The 22,372-nt window shown below is 45.2% G+C and overlaps 1 protein-coding gene across 1 annotated transcript in view; it reads right to left on the reverse strand.

Annotated features, from left to right (window-relative positions):
• Positions 1 to 248: 248 nt before the first annotated feature.
• The window catches only part of polr3c (polymerase (RNA) III (DNA directed) polypeptide C), a 35,314-nt gene continuing 13,190 nt past the window's right edge, over positions 249 to 22,372 (reverse strand). The window contains exons 8-13 of the mRNA XM_083762304.1: positions 18,924 to 18,984; positions 17,454 to 17,604; positions 13,557 to 13,658; positions 11,665 to 11,714; positions 1,679 to 1,828; positions 249 to 968 (exon numbers count right to left, since the gene is read on the reverse strand). Of these exons, the coding sequence (XP_083618430.1) occupies positions 884 to 968; positions 1,679 to 1,828; positions 11,665 to 11,714; positions 13,557 to 13,658; positions 17,454 to 17,604; positions 18,924 to 18,984 (599 nt within the window). The 3' untranslated portion in view covers positions 249 to 883. The remainder of the gene's footprint in view (positions 969 to 1,678; positions 1,829 to 11,664; positions 11,715 to 13,556; positions 13,659 to 17,453; positions 17,605 to 18,923; positions 18,985 to 22,372) is intronic.

A 22,372-nucleotide genomic window follows, 5' to 3' on the forward strand; every position in this document is an offset into this window, starting at 1 on the left:
GCTTCATAAAAAATACTCACACATGTTTTTACATATCACACGATGTATGCTGCAGGCCTCCATTACTGAGCCATTAAAACGAATGATAGTTAATTTATTTTGTCTTGAAAACGTTGTGATGAATCTGCTAGATACATTATGATGTTTCCAATGCTCCTTGGTTATTGTACAGGCTTCTTTTCTCTGAAATCCAGTGCATTTTGCTTCTGCCTTGCATATTGCTTGGCCACTGTTATTTCTCACTATTGAACACAAGTTTTAATCAGTTTTAGATTTATTGATTTGCTGATTCTCATGTACACACAAAATAATGACTCAATCAAAACAAACTAAAAACAAGCCTTTTCCCAAAGCTTCAATGCACTTTAACAGGTATTAACGGTGTCATATTTAAGTACAGGAATAATCATAATATCAGTGTGTGTGTGTGTGGCTGTAGTTCTGTTGCATGTCTTCAGCAGGCTGGGAGTTGAAGACTAAGGGCTTCATTTTCGTCACCGCTAAACCCCTTTATACCCTTATTACTATTTTGAAAAAACATTTTTGAATAGTTCAACTAGCCAATCTACATTGACACGTTGTGAGCTTGTAGACTGGCCATTTGAACTATTCAAAAATGTTTTGCAAAATAGTAAAAAAGGCAAAGAAGTTTAGGGATATGGGTTTTAGCGGTGACGGAAATGGAGCCCTAAGAGCTCTGTTTTCGTCCATGCTAAACCCCCATACTCAACATTTCTAACATAAAACCTTGGTGTACTCAACATGCCCTGGGTTCACATTCTGGCAAGTGGACTAATAAGGGGTTTAGCATGGACGCAAATGGAGCCCTATATGTGTTGTGTGATTGTGTTGTTGTGTTGATGTTGTGTAGTTGTGTGGTCTCTCAGCGCAAGGCTGTAGCAGTAGAGTTGACGTAGGACTCCAGTAGGAAAATCGTTTCATCCACCTGGTTTTCTGTTGAATCCAACCTGAGAGAGAGACAAGACAAGACAAGACAAGACAGACAGTGTTAATGACTAATGAAGGCTCTGTTCCATTCTGGTCACACGTCAGTGATAGTCAGTGAGTCAGTGAGGCCGTCTTTGCTTAGAATTAGACGTTATGATTTACATCTAGAGTTAACGTTTTAAGATTTCCGGTCTCGTCTGACTTCCCCGATCTACAAGCTCACAATGCGTCGCTCAATAGACTTTGTACACATTTTGAACTTGTGAAATGGGACATTCTGCACAATGAATACTTTTAGTACTATAATACTTTTTACTTTTAAGTACATTTTCAATGCCGCAGTTTTACTTGTAACAAAGTAGTTCTAAAATTGCAGTATTGGTACTTTCACTTAAAACAATTGAGTACTTTTTCCACCACTGGTAGTATGGCATGTAGTACTTGTTAATGTGGTGTCTCAGAGCCTCCAAGCTGCTGCTCCTCAGGTGTGGTGGTCATTAGTATGTAGTATTATACCAGTGTATTGTGGTAGTACACAGTAGTATGTATGTAGTATTATACCAGTGCATTGTGGTAGTACACAGGATGTATGTAGTATTATACCAGTGTATTGTGGTAGTACACAGTATAATGTATGTAGTATTATACCAGTGTATTGTGGTAGTACACAGGATGTATGTAGTATTATACCAGTGTATTGTGGTAGTACACAGTAGTATGCATGTAGTACTTGTTAATGTGGTGTCTCAGAGCCTCCAGCTGCTGCTCCTCAGGTGCGGTGATCATCTCCTTGACCTCCTGCAGCTGTTCGTCGTCTGCGCCGCTGGCCTGCAGCGACGCCAGGATGGCCTCGATTCGCTGAGACTTCTCCAGCAGACGCCTGTCAAATCAGACACAAGCCAATCAGAGTACAGCAAGGGTGGGGTAGGCCAACCTTTTCGGGCAGGGGGTCGGCGCCTGCCCCTTCTATATTCAGCCATTAGTGTAGATTTATAGGGCGCTAGCCCCTCCTATATTCAACTATTTAGTGTGGATTTATACGGCGCTAGCCCCTCCTATATTCAGCTATTAGTGTGGATTTATAGGGCGCTAGCCCCTCCTATATTCAGCTATTAGTGTAGATGTATAGGGCGCTAGCCCCTCCTATATTCAGCTATTAGTGTAGATTTATAGGGCACTAGCCCCTCCTATATCCAGCTATTAAGTGTGGATTTATAGGGAGCTAGCCCCTCCTATATCTAGCTATTAGTGTAGATTTATAGGGCGCTAGCCCCTCCTATATTCAGCTATTAGTGTAGATTTATAGGGCGCTAGCCCCTCCTATATTCAGCTATTAGTGTAGATTTATAGGGTTCTAGCCCCTCCTATATTCAGCTATTAGTGTAGATTTATAGGGTTCTAGCCCCTCCTATATTCAGCTATTAGTGTAGATTTATAGGGCGCTAGCCCCTCCTATATTCAGCTATTAGTGTGGATTTATAGGGAGCTAGCCCCTCCTATATTCAGCTGTATTTGTGATGATGTATGATTATCATAATTTCAATAGGCTTACATATTAAATCATAAACATACTATTTCACATGAACAATGTATTTATTACAATGCATTTGAGGGGCAATATATGTTTTATATGCACGATTACAAATAAAAGATAATTGAATTGAGAGTAGCCTCCACTACTTCCTCATTTGAGGGACTCGTCGTGTGATATTGCGATTATGCTACAGTTACCCGTACATGCCAACTCAATGTCATTGTTGTAATGAAGATCGATAGAAATTCATATTTAGCCAGCAGCTTGGCTTAGAATGACGGGGGGAGAGGGGGTGGAGCTAGATTTGAATTTGGAAACACTCACTCACTACAAACACTGGAAACGTGTCTATATTTTTTATCGGATGATGTACGATGATCAGAGCGCCGCTCACTTCACACGGGTGTGATTTTTCGATTAATACTATAGTGAGAAAATGATTGGAGATTGAAGCAATGTTTTTCATTTAACTCCTTGGTGTTTTAAGCATTATGTTATGCTTTAGCTATATTAAAATAGCAGATCTACAAGCTCGTAGGTCTGCTATTTTTTTTTAATCGTAAAAATTCAGAGCGAACGTTTTTTTTAGCTCAAATCTTTGCTTCTGGTGGGTCCCTGGAACAACATGTTCTCAGATGGGAGTCGGTGGCCAATTACATATAGTTTTGGGGGTCCTTGACATGAAATAGTTTGAGAACCACCGATATAGAAACATGGGGTTTTCAGAAAACTGTCAGAATTTAGAAGACATTTGTAGAATAAGAGCTGATGGACAGCAGGTTGCCACCCACACCAATTTGCCTAGCAACAAAACTGATCTACATCAGTATCTGGAGAGGACTCCAGAGTGCACACAAAAGTGCCCTCTCCTACCTGGAGAAAAAGTGGGATTCTTATGATTCCCATTTTGTTTCCGTTTTTTGGGGAAGGGGAGTATTTTTCCGCCTTTACTGATAGTACAGACAGGAAAGACCCCTTTTCCACCGGTTATTGGTTCTCAATGGGAACCGGTTCAGTTCTTTTTGGTTCTTAGTCCATGAGGCAGAGCTCCAAAATTGGAACGTTAATTATCACATTATGTGCCCTTTCATTCTATCAAAATGGCGACCCAGGGTGCCCACTTTTAGACCCACTTTTTGACATTTTGAAGAAAAAAAAAGATTTTCCACAGACGGGCACTAGATGCAGTAATACAAATTGTGTTAAGAATTGAGTGGGCAAAACTACACCTATATTAAATTGTTTATAGGAAGTAAATTAATATAAGGTAACCCTTCCACAGTAGTAGCTTTTTCATATTTTTTGCATATTTTCCTATATAATGCTTCATTTGCATATTTAATGTAATTTTTTTTAATACTATAAATCCTTGTGTAAGTAATCAACTGGGGAAGTTTCATGGTGATAGCAATTTAACCCATTCTGGGCCGGAACCCCTTTTGGTGTTTTAACTAAGCATATACTTTAGCTATTGAAAAATAGCAGATCTACAAGCTCATAGCGCGCCACCGAGTGGCGCGCTACAAGCTTGTAGGTCTGCTATTTTTTTTAAATCTTTTGAATATATATTCTTTCAGAAGACTTTTTTTTTTTTTTTTTTTGACGTCGGTATGGTTTTTTTCAATTCATAATCATCGTTCCAATTTTGGAGCTCTGGCTCATGGACTAAGGACCAAAAAGTACCGTAATTTCCGGACTATAAGCCGCACCTGAATATAAGCCGCACCAGCCAAATTTAGGGAAAATCCCATATACAAGCCGCACCGGACTATAAGCCGCAGCTACGTTAGCTCAGAGCCTGAGATGGCTCTGCGTTAGCTGTAAAAATCCATAGATTAGCCGCACCGTTGTATAAGCCGCAGGGTTCAAATCATGGGTAAAAAGCCGCGGCTTATAGTCCGGAAATTACGGTAACTGAACCGGTTCCCATTGGCAACCAACCGGTAGGAAAAGGGGGTCTGAGAGAATCGGGGAGTGACTGACATGCACCAAATCTGCCCGGGCTCGGGAATCGAACCCGGGTACACGCTTGTCAGGCGTCGACGCCTACGTGGTGCACGCCATAACCACCACTTTGGGCCCTCCTGTGAAGAATTCCTACGTGATAAATGTTGTTTGTAGATTACAGCTCAGCGTTCCAACACCGTAAGTTGATGGTCCAGACTTGACACCAAGCTCACAAAGTCTGGATTCAACCGGAGGCTGTGCTGCCGGAGGAAACACCCCAATCGCCCAGGACGAAGTTTTATCCAAAAAGATAAAGATTATTGATATCAAAGCCGATCGCATCGCTCCACAGCCTAGGAGCACAATTCTCAATGTTGCGTAACAGTGGGACGTCATCGAAAATGCCCCCCCCCCCCGTTTAGCCGACGAGACCGAAAATCTTAAAACGTTAATAACTCTTGATCTAAAATCATCCCGTCCAATTCTAAGCAAAGATCATGTGTTAGACGGCCCACCGCGGTCCGGTCGTTAGATTTAATCATACCTCCCGTTGTTGTCGATCGCCTCTAGAGTGTTTTTGGCTACATTTAGCTGCTCCAGCCACATCCGGGATAACATCCGGGCTGTCGGTAAAAGTGCTCCGCTGCTATAAATTGCTGGGCGCTATGATTTAAAGGACCTATAACATAAAATTCAACTTTTTCAATTTCTTTTGTGTTTTTGCGGCTCCCATGTGTGTTTTCTATCCCCACAAATAACCAATTTTGAACAATCAGGCCTTCATGTCATATGGGTGTTTTAATAGAAATTGCTCTCAGGAACAGCTCGACTGATTTTGGCCTCATCGTGATCAATGTCATCAATGTCACCCTACTTTGTATAATTCCCCCTCTTCTTCAGTCTTCAGTTCCAAATTTGCATTTCCACTTTGTTTACAATGTCCACCATTGTTGATTTTCCAAGCTGGCATGGAATGGAAACAAGCCTGGTTCTATTTCGTCCCTGCTGACCGCCAGAGGCGGTGCTTTAAGCACTGAAAGACATCCTTCGCGCATGCGTCGTCGAGTATTGTATACAAACAATGTCAAATTTGACCCCGTGATGACCCGAAGTAGTCTATATCTTCCGGTAGTCTGCAGGGGATCAGTCTCTAATTTTTCTCGCGCGTCGTAGTGAGTAATTTGCACTGGGCTGCGAGGTATTGCTATGCAATACAATATGCAGGCTACGGTGCCTGTACCTGGTCGCCAGTAGTTCCGTGACGGCGTGACCGCCGGTCGGAGTAGCGTTTGTTCGCCCTCCAGGAACTGCGACTATGGATTTTTTATCTCCTCGATGAGTGGAGTTTATTTCGCGGATTCACGTGGACGCAGGAGCGTCCAATCTCTCTCGCCGGTAATGAAGGCTAACAAAACCCTCCCCGGACAGAAGGTACGTTATCGTTTAAAGCGGCGCTATCCCCGCTAAACAGACGTTCACATGATATCATATACTTATCATGGCATAACCTCCTGTGGGTAAAGGCTGCGTTCGCGCCGCCTCCCTGCTCTGCATACGAGGTCTGTTCGACTGTGAACGCTAACAGACGTTCAAATAATATGATATATTTATCACGGCATAACCTCCTGTGGGTAAAGGCTGCGTTCGCGCCGCCTCCCTGCTCTGCATACGAGGTTTGTTCGACTGTGAACGCTAGCGCTTATTATAAGCGACTATAAGACTTGCCGAAGGATAAGAACACTGTCATATTACCTTCGTTTGTTAAACACGCTACTTTTTAAGCTTTGTTTAGCCCCTGCTGTTGATGGCAAGAGCCTTGCTGGCCAAAGCCATATACCGATATTGGCAGCATTCAAGCTTAACTGCTTTTGCGAATAGCTGTATTGTTGTTGTTATTATCAGCCCGGTACAGGAGCAGCTACCTGCGTCCTCCCAGGGTATTGATGTTGCTACCAGTATAGTTTGTAGCAAAATAGTATTAACAGCTACTGGTGTACATAGCCTGTCTGGTTGTTAACCCAGCTGGCCCCCAGTAGTGGGCCTAGCTGAAGCTGCTACCAGTATGTCTGGAGCTCAAAGCTCCATTAACAGTTTTTTGCATATACAGTGGGTGCAACTTGGTTTGTTCCCACAGGTCGGATTAGTGCCCCTGGGTACCTGTAGGTCCTATTAGCCAGCTGGTCCCCAGCACAAAGTATCTGGCGCTGCTGACAGCGTAGCTCACAGCTGCTACCAGTAGCTTAAAGTTAAAGCTGTTTATGAACAGGCTATAGCTTGTCTTGTTTTTTAGTAGCCTAGCTGGTCTCCAGCATAGCTCTCTAACTGGCGCTGCTACCTGTAGTTGTAGCCCAAGCGCTTATTATACTATTGAAGATAAAAAGCTATCTGTGTATAGCTTGCCTTACTGTTTGTTGGCCCAGCTGGTACAGGGCAGGCAGCGTATGCGCTCCGCTCCTCCAGCATACGGCCAGCTTGATGTTACTTACTACTAATCGTTTGTTAGCTCAAGCATTTATTAACAGCTATTGGTGTATAGCTTGTTATGTTCATTAGCTGCAGCTGATACAGGCAGCGTACGCGCTCCCTTCCTTCAGCAGGTGGCCCCTATCGGTGGAGCTATCGGTTGTAGCCTTTTCTCCAAAACTAGCTTGTGTCGGTTTATTTAACCAAACCTGGCTGGGGTAGGCAGCGGTAGCGCTCCCTCCTCCCAGCATGAATGCGTAGTAGTGCACACGTGACTAGTGTATTGGAAGTGTCTTTTGTTTCGCTCTGGACTAGCAAACATAAATAATAATGCACTGGAGTTTGGATAAACGTCATAGTGCCGTGATAAACGTTCACATAGGAAACACTACAGCTGCTACATAGCAGCGTCCAAACCTTGACTGAAGGCTACTTTATTATCATAAATTATAAGTAAGCCTCCGCCGGGGGTACAGGTAGCGTAAAGCTCCCCTCCCCCACCGCGACCATGCAGGTCGCACAGTCTATCAGCAACGTTGTGTGCTGTTTCTATGATGCACTTTACATCTGGTTGAATCTCAAAGTGCTACAATGAGCATTTGCATAAACGTAAATGCATATTCACATGCTGCGGCAGGTATAGCAGCATTCAGTTTTTCGATTAAGTCATTATATGCCGATCTAAGTTAAAGCCTCTGCTGGCACAGGCAGCGTACGCGCCCCCTCCCTGCAGCATATGGCCAACACCTAGCAAACCAGTAGCGTCCGCGCCCTGGGCTAGTTGGGACTGGTGTGCACCGGCCGGTCCAAAGGAACCGGTGCCACCACAACGGAGAGCACCCACTTTCGTACCTCGAAAGCCTCTGCTGGTACAGACAGCGTATGCGCTCCCTCAAGCATATGGCCAACACCTAGCAACCAGTAGCGTCCGCGCCCTGGGCTAGTTGGGACTTGTGTGCACCGGCCGGTCCAGAGTAACCGGTGCCACCACAATGGAGAGCTCCCACTTTTGTACCTCGTGTGAAGCTCTCCTTCAGCCGTGAGCCGACCTTGGTCCTGCCCCGTGTGCCAGGAGGAAAAGGTCTGACCGCTGACTACAGCAGATCCGAGAGGGCTCAGCTATCTGCGGAGTTGGCCCGCATGAGGGCCATGCTCACTTCAGATAACACCTAGGCACCTCGGAGGGTGCCGAATCGCCTACCTCTCCGATGCCACAACTGACTCGAGGTTGATGTGCTCTCCCCGACAGCTTAAGCTACGCACTTCCATGACTATGAGGAAGATGCAGAAGGCGGTGCCTCCCAGGCATCAGAGCCAGCCTCCCACTTTTCAGCTCATGCGCATAGCCGTGGAACGCATACTAAAGCAGGCAGTCGGCTCCTCCAAGCGCCTTCTTCTTTGCTGTCTTCGCCGTCCCCCACGCCTGTACCTGAGACAGCTACAGGCCTGCCGGGCGAACGATCAGGGCCTTCTCCCATCTCTATACCGATGGTGAAATCCTGGCAGCCCTGCCCTGATTGGAAAAAGTGTCCTGAGACAACCCGTTGCGACGTGACACTTTAATAGATTTGAACGCACAAGGCGATAAGGGCTGGCCTGGGTTACATGCCAGCCACCAAGCCTGTCATTGCATCCCTCATTGTGTTCCCCAACGAGGCCCGGCGGCAGAACGCTAGGTGACCTCGACCCCAGTGCAGGAGCACAGACAACCTGCTCACTGGGGCCTCCTTTTCACACCTAATAGTGGCAACGTTAATACTGGCTCAGTCACCTTTGGTGTGTCACTGGAGGCATTGGCGTCATGTCCTCAGAGCGTGGGCGGCTGATGTCCATCGTATCTCTAGCCCGTCGCCAAGTCGGGTTTTCACAGTCAAGCTTGACTGATAAGCCTAGGCCAACTCTCCGTAGTCTCCCTGAGGAGCCAGGAGCACTAGGTGGTTCAGCCGGGCGAGAATCACCGGAGCGAACCATCCAGGGGGGGAAGACCAGGCTGCAGCTTGCAGGCCTACGACACATCCCGCCTCCCAAAGGGCCGAGCTCCAACATTGATGAAATCATCTTTACTGCCCTCGGAGCTCGCGTATCACCGCCGGCCCACACTAGAGGCCAGCGTGTTCCCTGGCGTCCCACGCAGGGACCTGACTGTGACTGTGACTTTCCGGGCTGTGCAGTGCCTTCTGACGCCAGCCCCCCATATCCGGCGGGTCAAAATGGCCATTATCAGCAACATGACGAGAGCCCTACTATCAGACCAGGAGTGATGTGTCCTCCTGCCCAAGGGCGCAACAGAGGCTGTATATCCTCAGTCACACTAAGGGAAGTCCGATCTACATACTTCCTCGTGACGCAAGACAGACGGGTGTCAACATGTCTTGAATCTGATGGGACCCAACAGGGTTATGAAGTTCATGCCAGTCTACTGGGCCGAACACGGCAATGTGCTGGAGCGGCAAGTGGTGCGCTCCGCTCTACAGCACACATTCTCATACTTTCGGGCAACACCTCGACTGTGTATCATGTGAGGCATCGGGCAGGGCCACGCTTGCTTGGCTGCTGTAGGGGTCTATGGACCCCCTGACTTGGGCAGCCCCCCCGCCCGACCAGCCTATAGGCAAGTTGTCTGAGTGGAGAGCGAGACTACATGGTAGGCTCTCTCTCCCATCGAAAGCTTCCATGAGGGGAGCGGTACCCCATCCAATGGTGGTGAACACTAATCAGAGGCTACTTCGGCAGAGCGGAGGTGGACCTCCTCACCCTGGACCTCGCTAACCTCTCTGGCTCTCCCTAACGGAGACACCCAGCCCACCAGGTCAGGACGCAATGGTCCGATGGTTTCATAGAACCTGAACGCCACAAATGGCTGTCAGCCTGCAGGACTTCGTAGGCTTCCTGCCACATAGCCAGTATGAACGGAACGACCTGCATCATTCCTGACACACAGGGCCCTAAGTAGACCACCGCCCACAGGGCACTATCCTCTTAAATGCGCACTGCTAGAGGCACTGCATATGCCTTGTCACTGCCTCTGATACGACCAGCGCCTCAGAGTTACTTAAGAGGGTCACACCATACTGCTGGTTGCCCCCCTCCAGCCAAGAAGTACTTGGTCTCCTCTGCTGAACAGACCTAGTCGGAGGACGCCATGGCGTCTCCCCGACAGAGGTCTCCCCAACTGGGAGGCGGTCGGATATGGCATTCAAATGCTCAACGCCCCCAACTGTGCGTTTGGCCACTGGCGGCCCTGAACCGCTGCCGAGCAGCTGTGTGGAACCAGCCAGGCATGCCACCCTGAATTCAAGGGTGACATCCATGACATCCATCAGGCTACTGTATGATAACCGATGGAACCTATTTCCAACTGAGGTCAGAGCAAAGACCTAGTGCGCTGCTCTGCCTACCTTTCTGGAGTTCCGCAGTCCCTCCTAGACAAGGGCCGATCTCCTACTCTAAAAGCATAAGTAGGGGCAATATCATGCCGATATGCTAGAATCAATATCGCTGTAACGAAGCGTGTCCGTGAGCGGCACGTCCTGTCTGTCAGTGACTTGCGTCTGAAGCAAAGCTCAGACGACCTGAGTGTCTCTGTGGCCGAACAGTGTTCCTCCTGAGGGTGCGGTCACATACACACCTCAACCAGCCTATACGGCTAGCACAGTCTTACCCTCCACCAGGAGAGTGGATTGACGAGCGGGAACTATGGCGCCCAGTGTGGGCCCGGAGAGCCGCTCGTTAGACCTGCCAAATGCATTCGGCGGTCAGAATGACTGTTCCATTGTGACGATGGCCCTTTCAGAGGTGGCGCTCTCTCCAGACAGCGCCCGCCCCACACTATTGTGGATGCCATCAACCACGTTTATGTGGCGAGTGATCGTACCTTACCATTTGGTGTGAGGTGCCACTCTTACGGGAGCGTCCCCACGTCATGGGCTGCCCCGAGGGAAGTACCCCTGGAATATATCTGTGCCGCTGCCTCATGGGCATCACAGCGGGTTGTCTATGTTCCTCTGGGTGAGTGCTGCCACTCCCCATCCGCTAGACGCGGTCCTCTTACGAGAGTCCTCCGAGCCTACTCCTTATGGTTTGGGATCGGGATTCCTCGTGACTTGGCTGGTATAAGTCATTCAGTGCTTAAAGCACCGCCTCTGGCGGTCAGCAGGGACGAAATAGAACGATAGTTACGTATGTAACTACGGTTCTATGAGTCCTGAATGACCGCCAGAGGCACTCTTGTCACTCAGAATCCTCGTGTTCGCGCGAGAAAATTCTGTAGAGACTGATCCCCTGCAGACTACCGGAAGATATAGACTACTTCGGGTCATCACGGGGTCAAATTTGACATTGTTTGTATACAATACTCGACGACGCATGCGCGAAGGATGTCTTTCAGTGCTTAAAGCACCGCCTCTGGCGGTCATTCAGGACTCATAGAACCGTAGTTACATACGTAACTATCGTTTTATCTAGCATCAGTATTATAATGACTCAAATATTAAATAATCTGCATATCAGCACCCCCACCACCTCAGGACATTGTGGTACTGCAGCTAAAACTGCTTTCAAAGTCCAGAAAGAAATGCCAAGGCCTGGTTATATCAGAGTGGTGATTGAGGCTCAAACCATTAGAAATAACTTTGAGGGATATAGACCATATGATTATTATATATTAAAAGCAGTTTTAAAATTCATGTTATTTGCGCTTTAATGGATGAAATAACCCTGGACATTCGGAGTGTTAATTAAATTCAAATAAATAAATAACTGATTTCACTCACTTGTTCTCTTTGGTTTCAAACAGGCGTCGATCTATGAGGTTGGCCACCGTCTGTACGGGAGGAAAACGTTATATTACTCACACGTTACTTACAGTAGAACGGTTGAATGTTACATTATAAACGTTACTCACTGAGGACACTCATATACTTATACAGTAGAGCTGTTGGGAGTCTATTATAATAATTAAACTATTGGGGGGAAAAAAACAATCTTCGATCCCTCCCTCCCTCCGTCCACTCAGGTGTGTCCTTATTTGACTGAGGGACTGCCATTGGATTTTTTTTTTTTTTTTTTTTTCCCATGTCGTATGAAAGCAGGGAATCATAGCTTCAAATTGACAATATTTGGCTTATAGAGTAATGTCTTGTAGAGAAACAGCGAGTTGAGAAAACAGGCTTGAAAGGTTCACTTCTGTGGTCTCTAACATTACACCTAGCTACATGTTTAAGCCTTTATTTCAGTCATGCTCTAGTCTAGTATGTGAAGAGTCTGCCTGTGCTATTAACTCATTTTTGGAGAAAAAAAAAGTTTTTCTCCTCTGGTGAAAAGCTGGAGGTTGCGCGATGGCAGGCTATCAGTCAAATCTGGTCACAATTTCTACCTCCTCCTCCTCCCCACACCTACACATATACTAGTGTAACGACCCTGCAAAAAGACCCGGGCCGTAACTTGCTCCTCCAAGGGAGCTGGCTCTCTTGTCGCTTGCCTGGTCTACCGAGTTTCACAGTTTGGTTCGGTAATCGCTCAGTGCAACTGAGGTCCAAATTGTTCAGATTGGTGCAGACTGCAGGGGAAGATCATAGGGGTAAGACAACTCCCCTCTCTGCAGTCCATTTATGAGCAGGCTACATTAAAACAGGCTAAACAAATCATCAGTGATGTTACCCATGTTTTAAATGGCGAGTTTGTACTTCTGCCCTCTGGGAGAAGATACAAAGAACCAAAGTGGAAATACATCAGATTTAAAAAAAATCGTTTGTACGAGCATCAACTAAGATGCTGAACGAGGCACTGAAACAGCAGTAACTGTGTGAGGCTAGATTATCTACATCATGTGTGCAATGATGTAATGTTGTGTCTCCCTCTGTAATGTATTTTTGTTTGTCATTGATGTTTTATGTGTGGCTGTAGCTGGGGTGAAAGCCCAAGACAAATTTCCCTTGTGGACAATACAGTTATTTTATTTTATATTTTATATTTATTTTATTATTTACTATCCTACTAGACCCCAAGAAATTACATCTGGCCACAAAAGATCACGGGATCTACTGAATGTGTCAAATTGAGCTTGACCTTCATATTCAGTAGATCCTGTGAACTTTTGTGGTCAGATGTAATTTCTTGGGGTCTAGTAGGACTATAGTACAGTAAATGATAAAAAAATAAATCACTATAAAATTATGTAAAATAATACATATTTAGCCCCATGCTCGAATGCCCCCGCCCCCTGTCAAAAACAGCTAAAATCCCTAAAACGAAAGAAAGCAGCAAATGAAAAAAAATTAACACTAATCTTTTACTTTCTCTAATAACCTAAAACATGAACCTTGGTTGAAAAAAACTAAAGTTGTCCTTTAAACGTTGACAATACATCCATCTCTCCACCCATCCCTCCATTGTACCTTGACGTAGCAGTGTTGCAGCAGTATGTGTGTGACTGTGTGTACCTTGTAGAAGAAAGTGTGTGTGCCTTGTAGCAGTGTGGGTACCTCGTAGCAGTGTGTGTGTGTGTGTGTCTTGTAGCAGTGTGTGTACCTTGTAGCAGTGTGTGTAGCAGTGTGTACCTTGTAGCAGTGTGTCTAGCAGTGTGTGTGTACCTTGTAGCAGTGTGTGTAGCAGTGTGTGTACCTTGTAGCAGTGTGTGTAGCAGTGTGTGTGTACCAGTGTGTACCTTGTAGCACTGCTGCAGCAGCATCCTGGCAGTGGACAGCTGGTTGACAGTGTAGAGGTAGAAGGTTCGAGAGGGGGCGTGGTCCGGAGTCTTGGGAATCTCCTGGCGGCGGCAAGTGAAAGTGGTGCGTTCAGACAGAGGGACAGACAGAGACAGACGGATTAAAGCTAAACAAAATCTCACTGTTGCTGTTTGTCCAAATGACTGAAATAACTAATAATAACCGAAAATAGGCGGGGTGCATACTTAGTTTAGACTAGTCATTGGTTAGACATGGGTTAAGGTTAGGTTTAGGTGTATTGCCCGGGTGCAGTACGTAGTTCAGACAAGTCGTTGGTCCAACAAATGACAACCCACCTCATCTCCTAACCTAACCATAACCGCAAGCACGGGAGCAGACGCTAGGGGGTGCATACTTCGTTTAGACTAGTCAATGGTTAGACATGGGTTAAGGTTAAGTTTAGGTGTGCTGCCCCGTGGGAGGTTAGGTTTAGGGTGAGGGTTTGAGATAGGTTGTAGTTGTAGGACTAATGACTGGTCTAACCAATGACTAGTCTAAACCAAAAACTGTCTAAACTAAGTACTGCACCCGACAGACAGACAGACAGACAGACACCTGCAGTTGCACCAGGTTCTCAGACAGACAGACACCTGCAGTTGCACCAGGTTCTCAGACAGACAGACAGCCAGCCAGCCAGCAGGGTGGCCTCCTACCTGCAGTGTGTACAACAGGGGTGCCCAACCTTTTTTGACCCAAGATCTACTTTCAAATTTGCCACCTAGCCGAGGGCTACCAGCCCAACATTTACCGTAACTAATAACCCATTCAACATGCACATGACCAACAGAAAATATTAATAGTCATTGTAAGGTCGGAATTACAAGAATGAAAACATTGCAACTTCTCATTCGGGACTCCACATTTATTGAACTCTGCCATACACACTGACAACATATTCATCCGACAACTTGTGTGTGTCTGTCAATGACAAGTGTTTTTTTTGTGCTCTCAGCACTTTGCATTGACCTGTACTTTTCTTGAATTGAACCCATTCTGCAAATTGTAATATTACATTTTTCCATCAGTTAAAAGTCAACAGTCACTGATGTTCAAAGTCTCTTTTCCCCCCCCGTTATTTTAATACTGTCAGTCTACCTTAGTGGGAACGCTGGCACTGGGGAGAGGAGGCTAGTTTCTCAAAGTCTGGGTTGTAGGCGCTGGTTGCAAGCCTCAGGCAGGCCACAAGGTGGCCATCTGTCATTGTGGTTCTGTACTTTGATGTTAGAGAGAGCAGACTCACACAGGTAGGTTGATCCAAAAAAAGCCGTTATGTTCATGGCACATATCCTGAGGTTAGGATACTTTTCAGGCAGCAGTAGCTCCCAGAACTCTCCCTGCATCCCTTGTGTTGCCCTGGATTTAATCTCAATGTCATTTTGAAATGTGACGATCTCATTCTCCACAGAAGGGCTGTCCAGGTGAAACACTGAGGCTACTTTGGATGTGATGGCATCGATATCCACAGTTCCAAAAGGAAAACACACAGCTGGCAACAGGTTCAATTGTTGAAAAGTCTCAAACTCTGTCACAATCTTTTGAAGTTGCTCCACATAACATGTATAATCGAGCAGTGCAGTGTCCTCCTCTTCTCCCCTCCTCCTGTCCTCCTCTTCTCTCCTCCTCCTGTCCTCCTCCTCTGTCCTCCTCTCTCCTGCTCCTCCTCCTCTTCTGCTCCTCCTCTTCTTACTCCTCTTTCTCCTTTCCTCGACGTTGAACTGCTGCTTTGAGGGTGTGGAAAGTTGCGCAGGTCACTGCTTTGCAGTCTTCTTGTCCACAGCTTGAGCTTGGTTTTAAACACGTTCACTGGAGCTGATCATGTTAATTATGCATGTATCCTTGCAACTCTGAATTCAGCTCATTCAGCAGGCCAGTGAGGTCGGTTAGGAATGCCAAATCCAAAAGCCATTTGTTGTTCTCTAGCTGTGTGTATTCGACATGTTTACCAAGCTTGAGAAACTATTTTATTTCAGGCAGCAATTCGCTGAATCTCTCCAGAAATGTACCTCTGCTCAGCCACCTTACATCTGTGTGCAGCAGCAGGTGTGTGTGCTCTCCTCCGGTCTCCTCCAGGTGTGCACGAAACAACCTCCTCTGTAGGCTCCTTGCCCTAACAGAGCACACAATCTTCATAGCGATATCCATCACTTCCTTCATATTTAAAACTTTCCCACACAGCTCTTGTTGGTTAATGATGCAATGGTAATTAAGGAAGTCCGGAAAATCGTCGCTTTTTTTGCACAGTCCAATGAAACCATTTCTCCCGCCAACCATAGGAGGTGCCCCATCGGTTGTAATGGAGATGAGTTTATGCAGGGGCAGTTTGCTCTGCTGAACGAATTCCATGAACGCCTGAAAGATATCTTCACCTCTAGTGTGGCCCTTAAGTGGCAATATGGTGAGAAGCTCTTCTTTTGCGCTCATGTTTTCAAAGGCCATTCTAATGAAGATACATAGCTGTGCCACATCTACCATGTCAGTGGATTCATCAAACTTATTCAACACTCACAATTGTCAATGTCCGTTTTTAGGTGCTCCTGGACATCTGACATTTCCTCACAGCGCCGGGTCACAGTATTACGTGACAGCAGCTTTGACGGCATTCATAATATCCTGCTTGTTTTTTAAGTCATCAAACAGTGAATCAGCAGCAGCAGTAAACGCCTCTTTTACTAATTCCCCGTCTTTGAAGGATTTTTTTTTCTTTGCGAGAACGTGGCTGTCACGATACGATTCACGTGCAGAACAGATGTACAAGCGAACAACCTGACTGATGCAATGCACTGCAATGCACTGCAATGCACTTCAGTGATGCTTGCGGAACTCGACTCCGTCTCGTTCCTGACCGCATCCCTGTCATGGCAATAATCACGTTAACCCACACCCTCTCGTGTAATATTGCTTAATTAACCACAACCCTATACATTTCGGCCATTTGAAAATAGATCAACAAGCGATCTACAAGCGATCTACATGCAATCTACAAGCGATCTACTCGATTGGCTATTTTCAATAGATTTTCTACACATTTTGAACTTGTGAAATGGGACATTCTGCAATATGAATACATGTTGATGCCGATACTTTTGTACATTATCAAGTACATACTCAAGTACATTTTCAATTCCGTACTTTCACTTGTAACGAAGTAGTTCTAAATTGCAGCATTGGTACTTTTACTTAGGAAAAACAATTGAGTACTTTTCCCCCCACCACTGCTGGTTTCCAGGCTTTTGCGGCCTCCCTTTACCTGCAGTTGCACCAGGTTCTCAGACAGCAGAGGGGCCTCCCTACCAAGGTTATAATAGTCAACTAAAACTAACTAAAAAAACTAGAATAAAAAAAACATTTTAGTTAACTGAAACTAATAAAAACTCAAAATAAATTTAAAAACGATAACTAAACTGAAACTGTATTGTGTGTCCTCAAAACCAACTAAAACTAACAGAAATTATAGACAAAATACCCTTAGTTTGAAATTATAGACAAAATAACCTTAGTTTTAGTTTTTATCAATATTTATATGCCTTTCGGATATTTATAATATACCGTAATCCTTTTAAATTAATTCGATTATTTTTTTCCGGCAGTTTTCAGCACCGTACGGCAGCATGTAGCCACGCTAACCCTAACCCACAAATAAACAAATAAAAGTATGAAAAAAACAAAAACTAAACTATAACTAAACAAAATTAAAACTAAGCATTTTCACCAAAATAATAACTAGCTAACCCGCTCTAAAAACTAACTAAAACTAACTGAATTAGAAAAAAATGTCAAATCTAACTAAAACTAAACTATAATGAAAAAACCAAAACTATTATAAGCTTGCTCCCTACCTGCAGTTGCACCAGGTTCTCAGACAGCAGGGTGTACAGCATGTCTTTGGCCTCCTTGGCAGGAATCATGGCAAAGTCCTCCACCTGCTTCTGCTCCAGGTGACGCTTCCTGAGCAGCAGGCGGAAGATCCGCCCCGACCTGGAGCCAAACCTTGAGGGGCGATTGAAGTTGATGATTTAACCTGATTTAGGCATTTTTTTAATGTCTTTTTCTTTCTGAAAAACCTCATGTTTCTATATCAGTGGTTCTCAATATTTCATGTCAAGGACCGCAAAAATGTTATGTAATTTGCCGCCGACCCCCATCTGAGAATATAGTTGTTCCAGGGGACCTCTCCAGAAGCAAAGGTTTGAGTTAAAAACTGAAACTCTGAAAGAATATTTGAGGCACATCTTTTTTTTCACGATTTTTCTAAACTAGCAGACCTACAAGCTCGTAGTGCGGCACTCGGTGGCGCGCTATGAGCTTGTAGATCTGCTATTTTTCAATAGCTAAAGTATAACATAGGCCTAATGCTTAAAACACCAAAAAGGGTTCCCGCCCAAAATGGGTTAAAGCAGGGGTAGCAGGGGTGCCAACATTGGCACTGGGGAGGGTGATCACTGGCACACTGACATAAGTGTGAGAGAGGACATTTATTTTATAATATTAAAGTCTCCTCACATCAGTGTGCAAATTACATCCTGCACATAATTCTACATTCATTCAAACTCTGACTTGGGAGGGAGATAAGTGGCTACTTATTACTCTATTAAGTCTACTCATCAGTATAGGCCTAAAGTGGCCTAATGTTAAGACAATATTTCAAAAAGAAAAACAAAGGTTGTCGTGAATATGGGAATCAAAATCTGTTGGAAATATTTGTGTATCGATGTGGTGTCATAATAAAATGTAATGTTGATATGGCACACCGACTATCAAGAAAATAAAAGCATGGCACTTCATGTGAAAAACGTTGCTGACCCCTGATTTAACCCATTCTGACCTGAGATCAGATTCTAAAAATGTCTTCTACATCCTGACAATTTTCATTCTGACCTGAGATCAGATTCTAAAAATGTCTTCTACATCCTGACAATTTTCATTCTGACCGGAGATCAGATTCTAAAAATGTCTATGTCAGTCGCTCTTTGATTTTTCAAAAATAGCAGACCTACGCGTGGCGAGCTTGTAGGTCTGCTATTTTTTTTTTTTATCGTGAAAATGTGCCTCAAATCTTTGAATATTGTTACAGAGTCAATGCTTTTCAAGTCAAATCTTTGCTTCTGTGGTTGGGTCCCTGGAACAACATATTTTTAGATGGGGGTTGGTTTGGCCAAATACATAATACTTTTTGGGGTCCTTTGACATGAAATATTGAGCACCACTCACTGATATAGAAACATAGGTATTTTAGAAAACTGTCATGATTTAGAAGACCTTTTTTTTTTTTTTTTCGACGTCAGGCCTAAACTCACTCACTCACTCACCTCTCCTGTACGACTGACTCCAGTGTTGCTCTGGCCAGGTTGGACAGTGCTCTGTGCAGGTCTGATCGACGGGCCGTGAAGGAACACGCATACAGTGTTTTACAATAGCATCATAATTTAACAAATTATTAGGGATGGAGCTTGATAACAGATACCCGAACAAATCCGATAACAAGCTCATTGAGCAGAGATTAAAATAGGGTGCATTTCGCATCCCAAAACGCAGTATATAACGCAATAAACGCAATAAAACAACGACCTCTGCATCCACGGGATGCACTACTGTTTTTTTTTATTTTGCTTGTTATAATCAGAATTTCTTCTTCTGTTTTCTACATGAATATAACCACATTATAACCATATCAAATTAAATGGGAGTAAAAAGCTGCAATTTGTAAAAAAAATATGACTCTTAACGTCGTTGAATTGGGACTCATAAAATGTCCCTGGGACTCATCTAAAAGACCATCCCTGCATCCCGGGACTGATTACCTTGAAAACCTTTTTACATCACTGATTGAGCACCCGTTATCAATACGCTTTAGGCTTATCAAGCCTGCTATCGAGCATAGCGGCCCATGATGGCATGTTTAAACAATCAAGACAAAGAAGAAATACATGTAATCATCATCCATGCTGACAAAAACATGTCTGTCTAGAAGTGTATCGATACCTGCTAACCAGTGCTTTTAAAGTGACGGTACACATATTAACCAGTTAACAGTTTCTTTAATATTATTTTAAATTTTAAATATTATTATAAATAATAGAAAATGCTCGATAGTGGGCTCGATATGAACCCGGCTCGATAAGCCGGATCGACAAGGTGCTCGTTATCAATTAAGAAAAATGTACGAGCTCCATCCTTACAGCCCATTGCACCCCTATGGTGAGGCCACTGCACAAATGCAGCCCATTGCACCCCTATGGTGAGGACACTGCACAAATGCAGCCCATTGCACCCCAATGGTGAGGACACTGCACAAATGCAGCCCATTGCACCCCAATGGTGAGGCCACTGCACAAATGCAGCCCATTGCACCCCAATGGTGAGGACACTGCACAAATGCAGCCCATTGCACCCCAATGGTGAGGCCACTGCACAAATGCAGCCCATTGCACCCCAATGGTGAGGCCACTGCACAAATGCAGCCCATTGCACCCCAATGGTGAGGACACTGCACAAATGCAGCCCATTGCACCCCAATGGTGAGGACACTGCACAAATGCAGCCCATTGCACCGCAATGGTGAGGACACTGCACAAATGCAGCCCATTGCACCCCAATGGTGAGGACACTGCACAAATGCAGCCCGTTGCACCCTTATGGTAGCCTCGGAAACCCAGAAGTTTTTATTTCCAGGGAGGAAAAAAAAAGTCTGGGTCCGAGTCCTCTTCAATTCGGCAGAGTAGCGCAAACGTCGATCACTCTCTGCTGAATTCGGATTGTCTGCATCTTTGTTAAATTGACGCACACATGCACACATGTACACACACACACTCCTCTCTCTCTCTGTCGCTCTAATTAATCAGTCTCATGTCGCGCAGCTGTGTCTAGATTCTCCCGGCGGATCCGGCCGAGAGCTGCCTATGCCATAGAAAGCATAGGTGGACCCCAGGCTACCCTTATGTTGATGACACTGCACAAATGCTAGGCCCACAAAACACTGCATGGTCCTCGACATTGAAATTGAGTCCCTAAATGATCCTCGGACAATAAATTAACCACATGAAATATGAACTCATGAATATTCTGGCTATGTCATAATACTAGGTGTAGGAGCCGTAATGTGTTTGCATTCTAATGTGCTATTATGATTGACGTAAGGTATGTCACTTTAATGGGCACTGCACAGGTAGTGGGCGTGTCACCGGGGCTGGGGCGCTGTCACTCTATTTTGATGGTGTTACCTGTCACTTGGGTGAGGGAAGTTGGATAGAGAGAGGAGGTGAGCGTGGGAGAAGACATTTCTGTTGACCGTATCAAACGCACCTTTTATCACCGTAACAACCACGTTCAGTTATAGCTAAAAGCCTGGGAACTGTTGTGACTCAATACGTGTGGTGACTGAATAAAAGGTCAAACTAACAGCTGGAATGGACCTGGATTCATTGCGTGCGCGTCATACAAGCGTCTATTTACTCTCATGTTTAGCTCCTCGCGGCGGCCTTTAAACCGCCGCAACATTGTCAACAGAACGTCGTTCCATCGAAGTGTAGATCCGTGGGAAATGGACTTTACATCGTGGATTCCTTGGATCGCATTGGGACGCTTTGGATCGTGACAGCGAGACTTGTTCTTCACTGTTTGTGACACGGAAGACAACGCTTTCATTCACAAGTGGACTTCACCGTTGTATTGGACACCGGAGCTGCCCGCCTCATTCATTCATGAAAACAGCCCGTCGGCAAAGCGACAGCAGACTGAGCAGAGCGCAACAGAAGCGGTAGGCTATTGACTGCGGTAAATTAACATGAAGTTGACTTGACTCGTTGACTGTGTAGTTGTTGTTACTACTGCAGTGCCGCTTGTCCATTGGGGACGTGTTGTTGTTGCTTGTGTGTTGTGTTGCTTTGTTGGGTGTTTTCTATGAGGAAGTGGATTTGGTGAATTTGGTTGTTGACAAACAGACTGGAATTGTATTGCTGTGGAAGTGAAAGTGAAAGTGATCGATCTTTGTGTGCCGCCGAGCACTGCTGCTGCTGTGGAGAATGTCAAACGTCAATGGTTCAAAAATGGATGAAACAAAAAGAGAAAGCAAACACACTGCAAGCAATCCTGCTGACATGGCCTCCAGGGGAGTCAAGGTGGAGACACTCCTGAAGGATGACATGTGGGGCTCTGGACCTATGTTTCTGACTAGGTCTGAAGAGGAATGGCCTGTAAACCCTGATGACTCCTTAAAGATCTCACCGGACGACCCTGAGGTCAAGACGAGTCTCTCGGTGAACGCAATACAGGCTGAAGAGGAAGTTGATGCAGTAGCCCGCTTGATCAATCACTTTTCTTCTTGGAACAGACTGAAGAAGACTGTTGGGTGGATCTTCAAGGTTAAGAACCTGCTACTGTGTCTCAGTCGGAAGAGGAAGCAATTGAGTGTGACTCTTGCACAATCGGGCTTGAATAAAGAACAACAGGAAAGAGAATTGAAAAAGGAGTTGCAGATGGTCAAGGAAGAGGCTGGCAGTTCTCTTTCAGTGGAGGAAGTCAAAGAGGCAGAGATGGAAATTGTCCGCTTCTGTCAGAGAAAGAGGTTTCCTGATGAGATCAGCTGTCTGGAAAAAGGAGAAAATGTGAAAGCGTCTAGTCACATCTACAAGCTCAACCCAATACTCGAAGATGGTATTCTGAGAGTTGGAGGACGACTAAGTAGATCGGCGATGCCTGAAGAAAGTAAACATCCAGCCATATTGGCGAAAGATCTTCACATTTCTGACATCATTCTGCA

The sequence above is a fragment of the Protomyctophum parallelum genome (genome assembly GCF_964188405.1).
Source record: "Protomyctophum parallelum genome assembly, chromosome: 3".
NCBI lineage: Eukaryota > Metazoa > Chordata > Actinopteri > Myctophiformes > Myctophidae > Protomyctophum > Protomyctophum parallelum.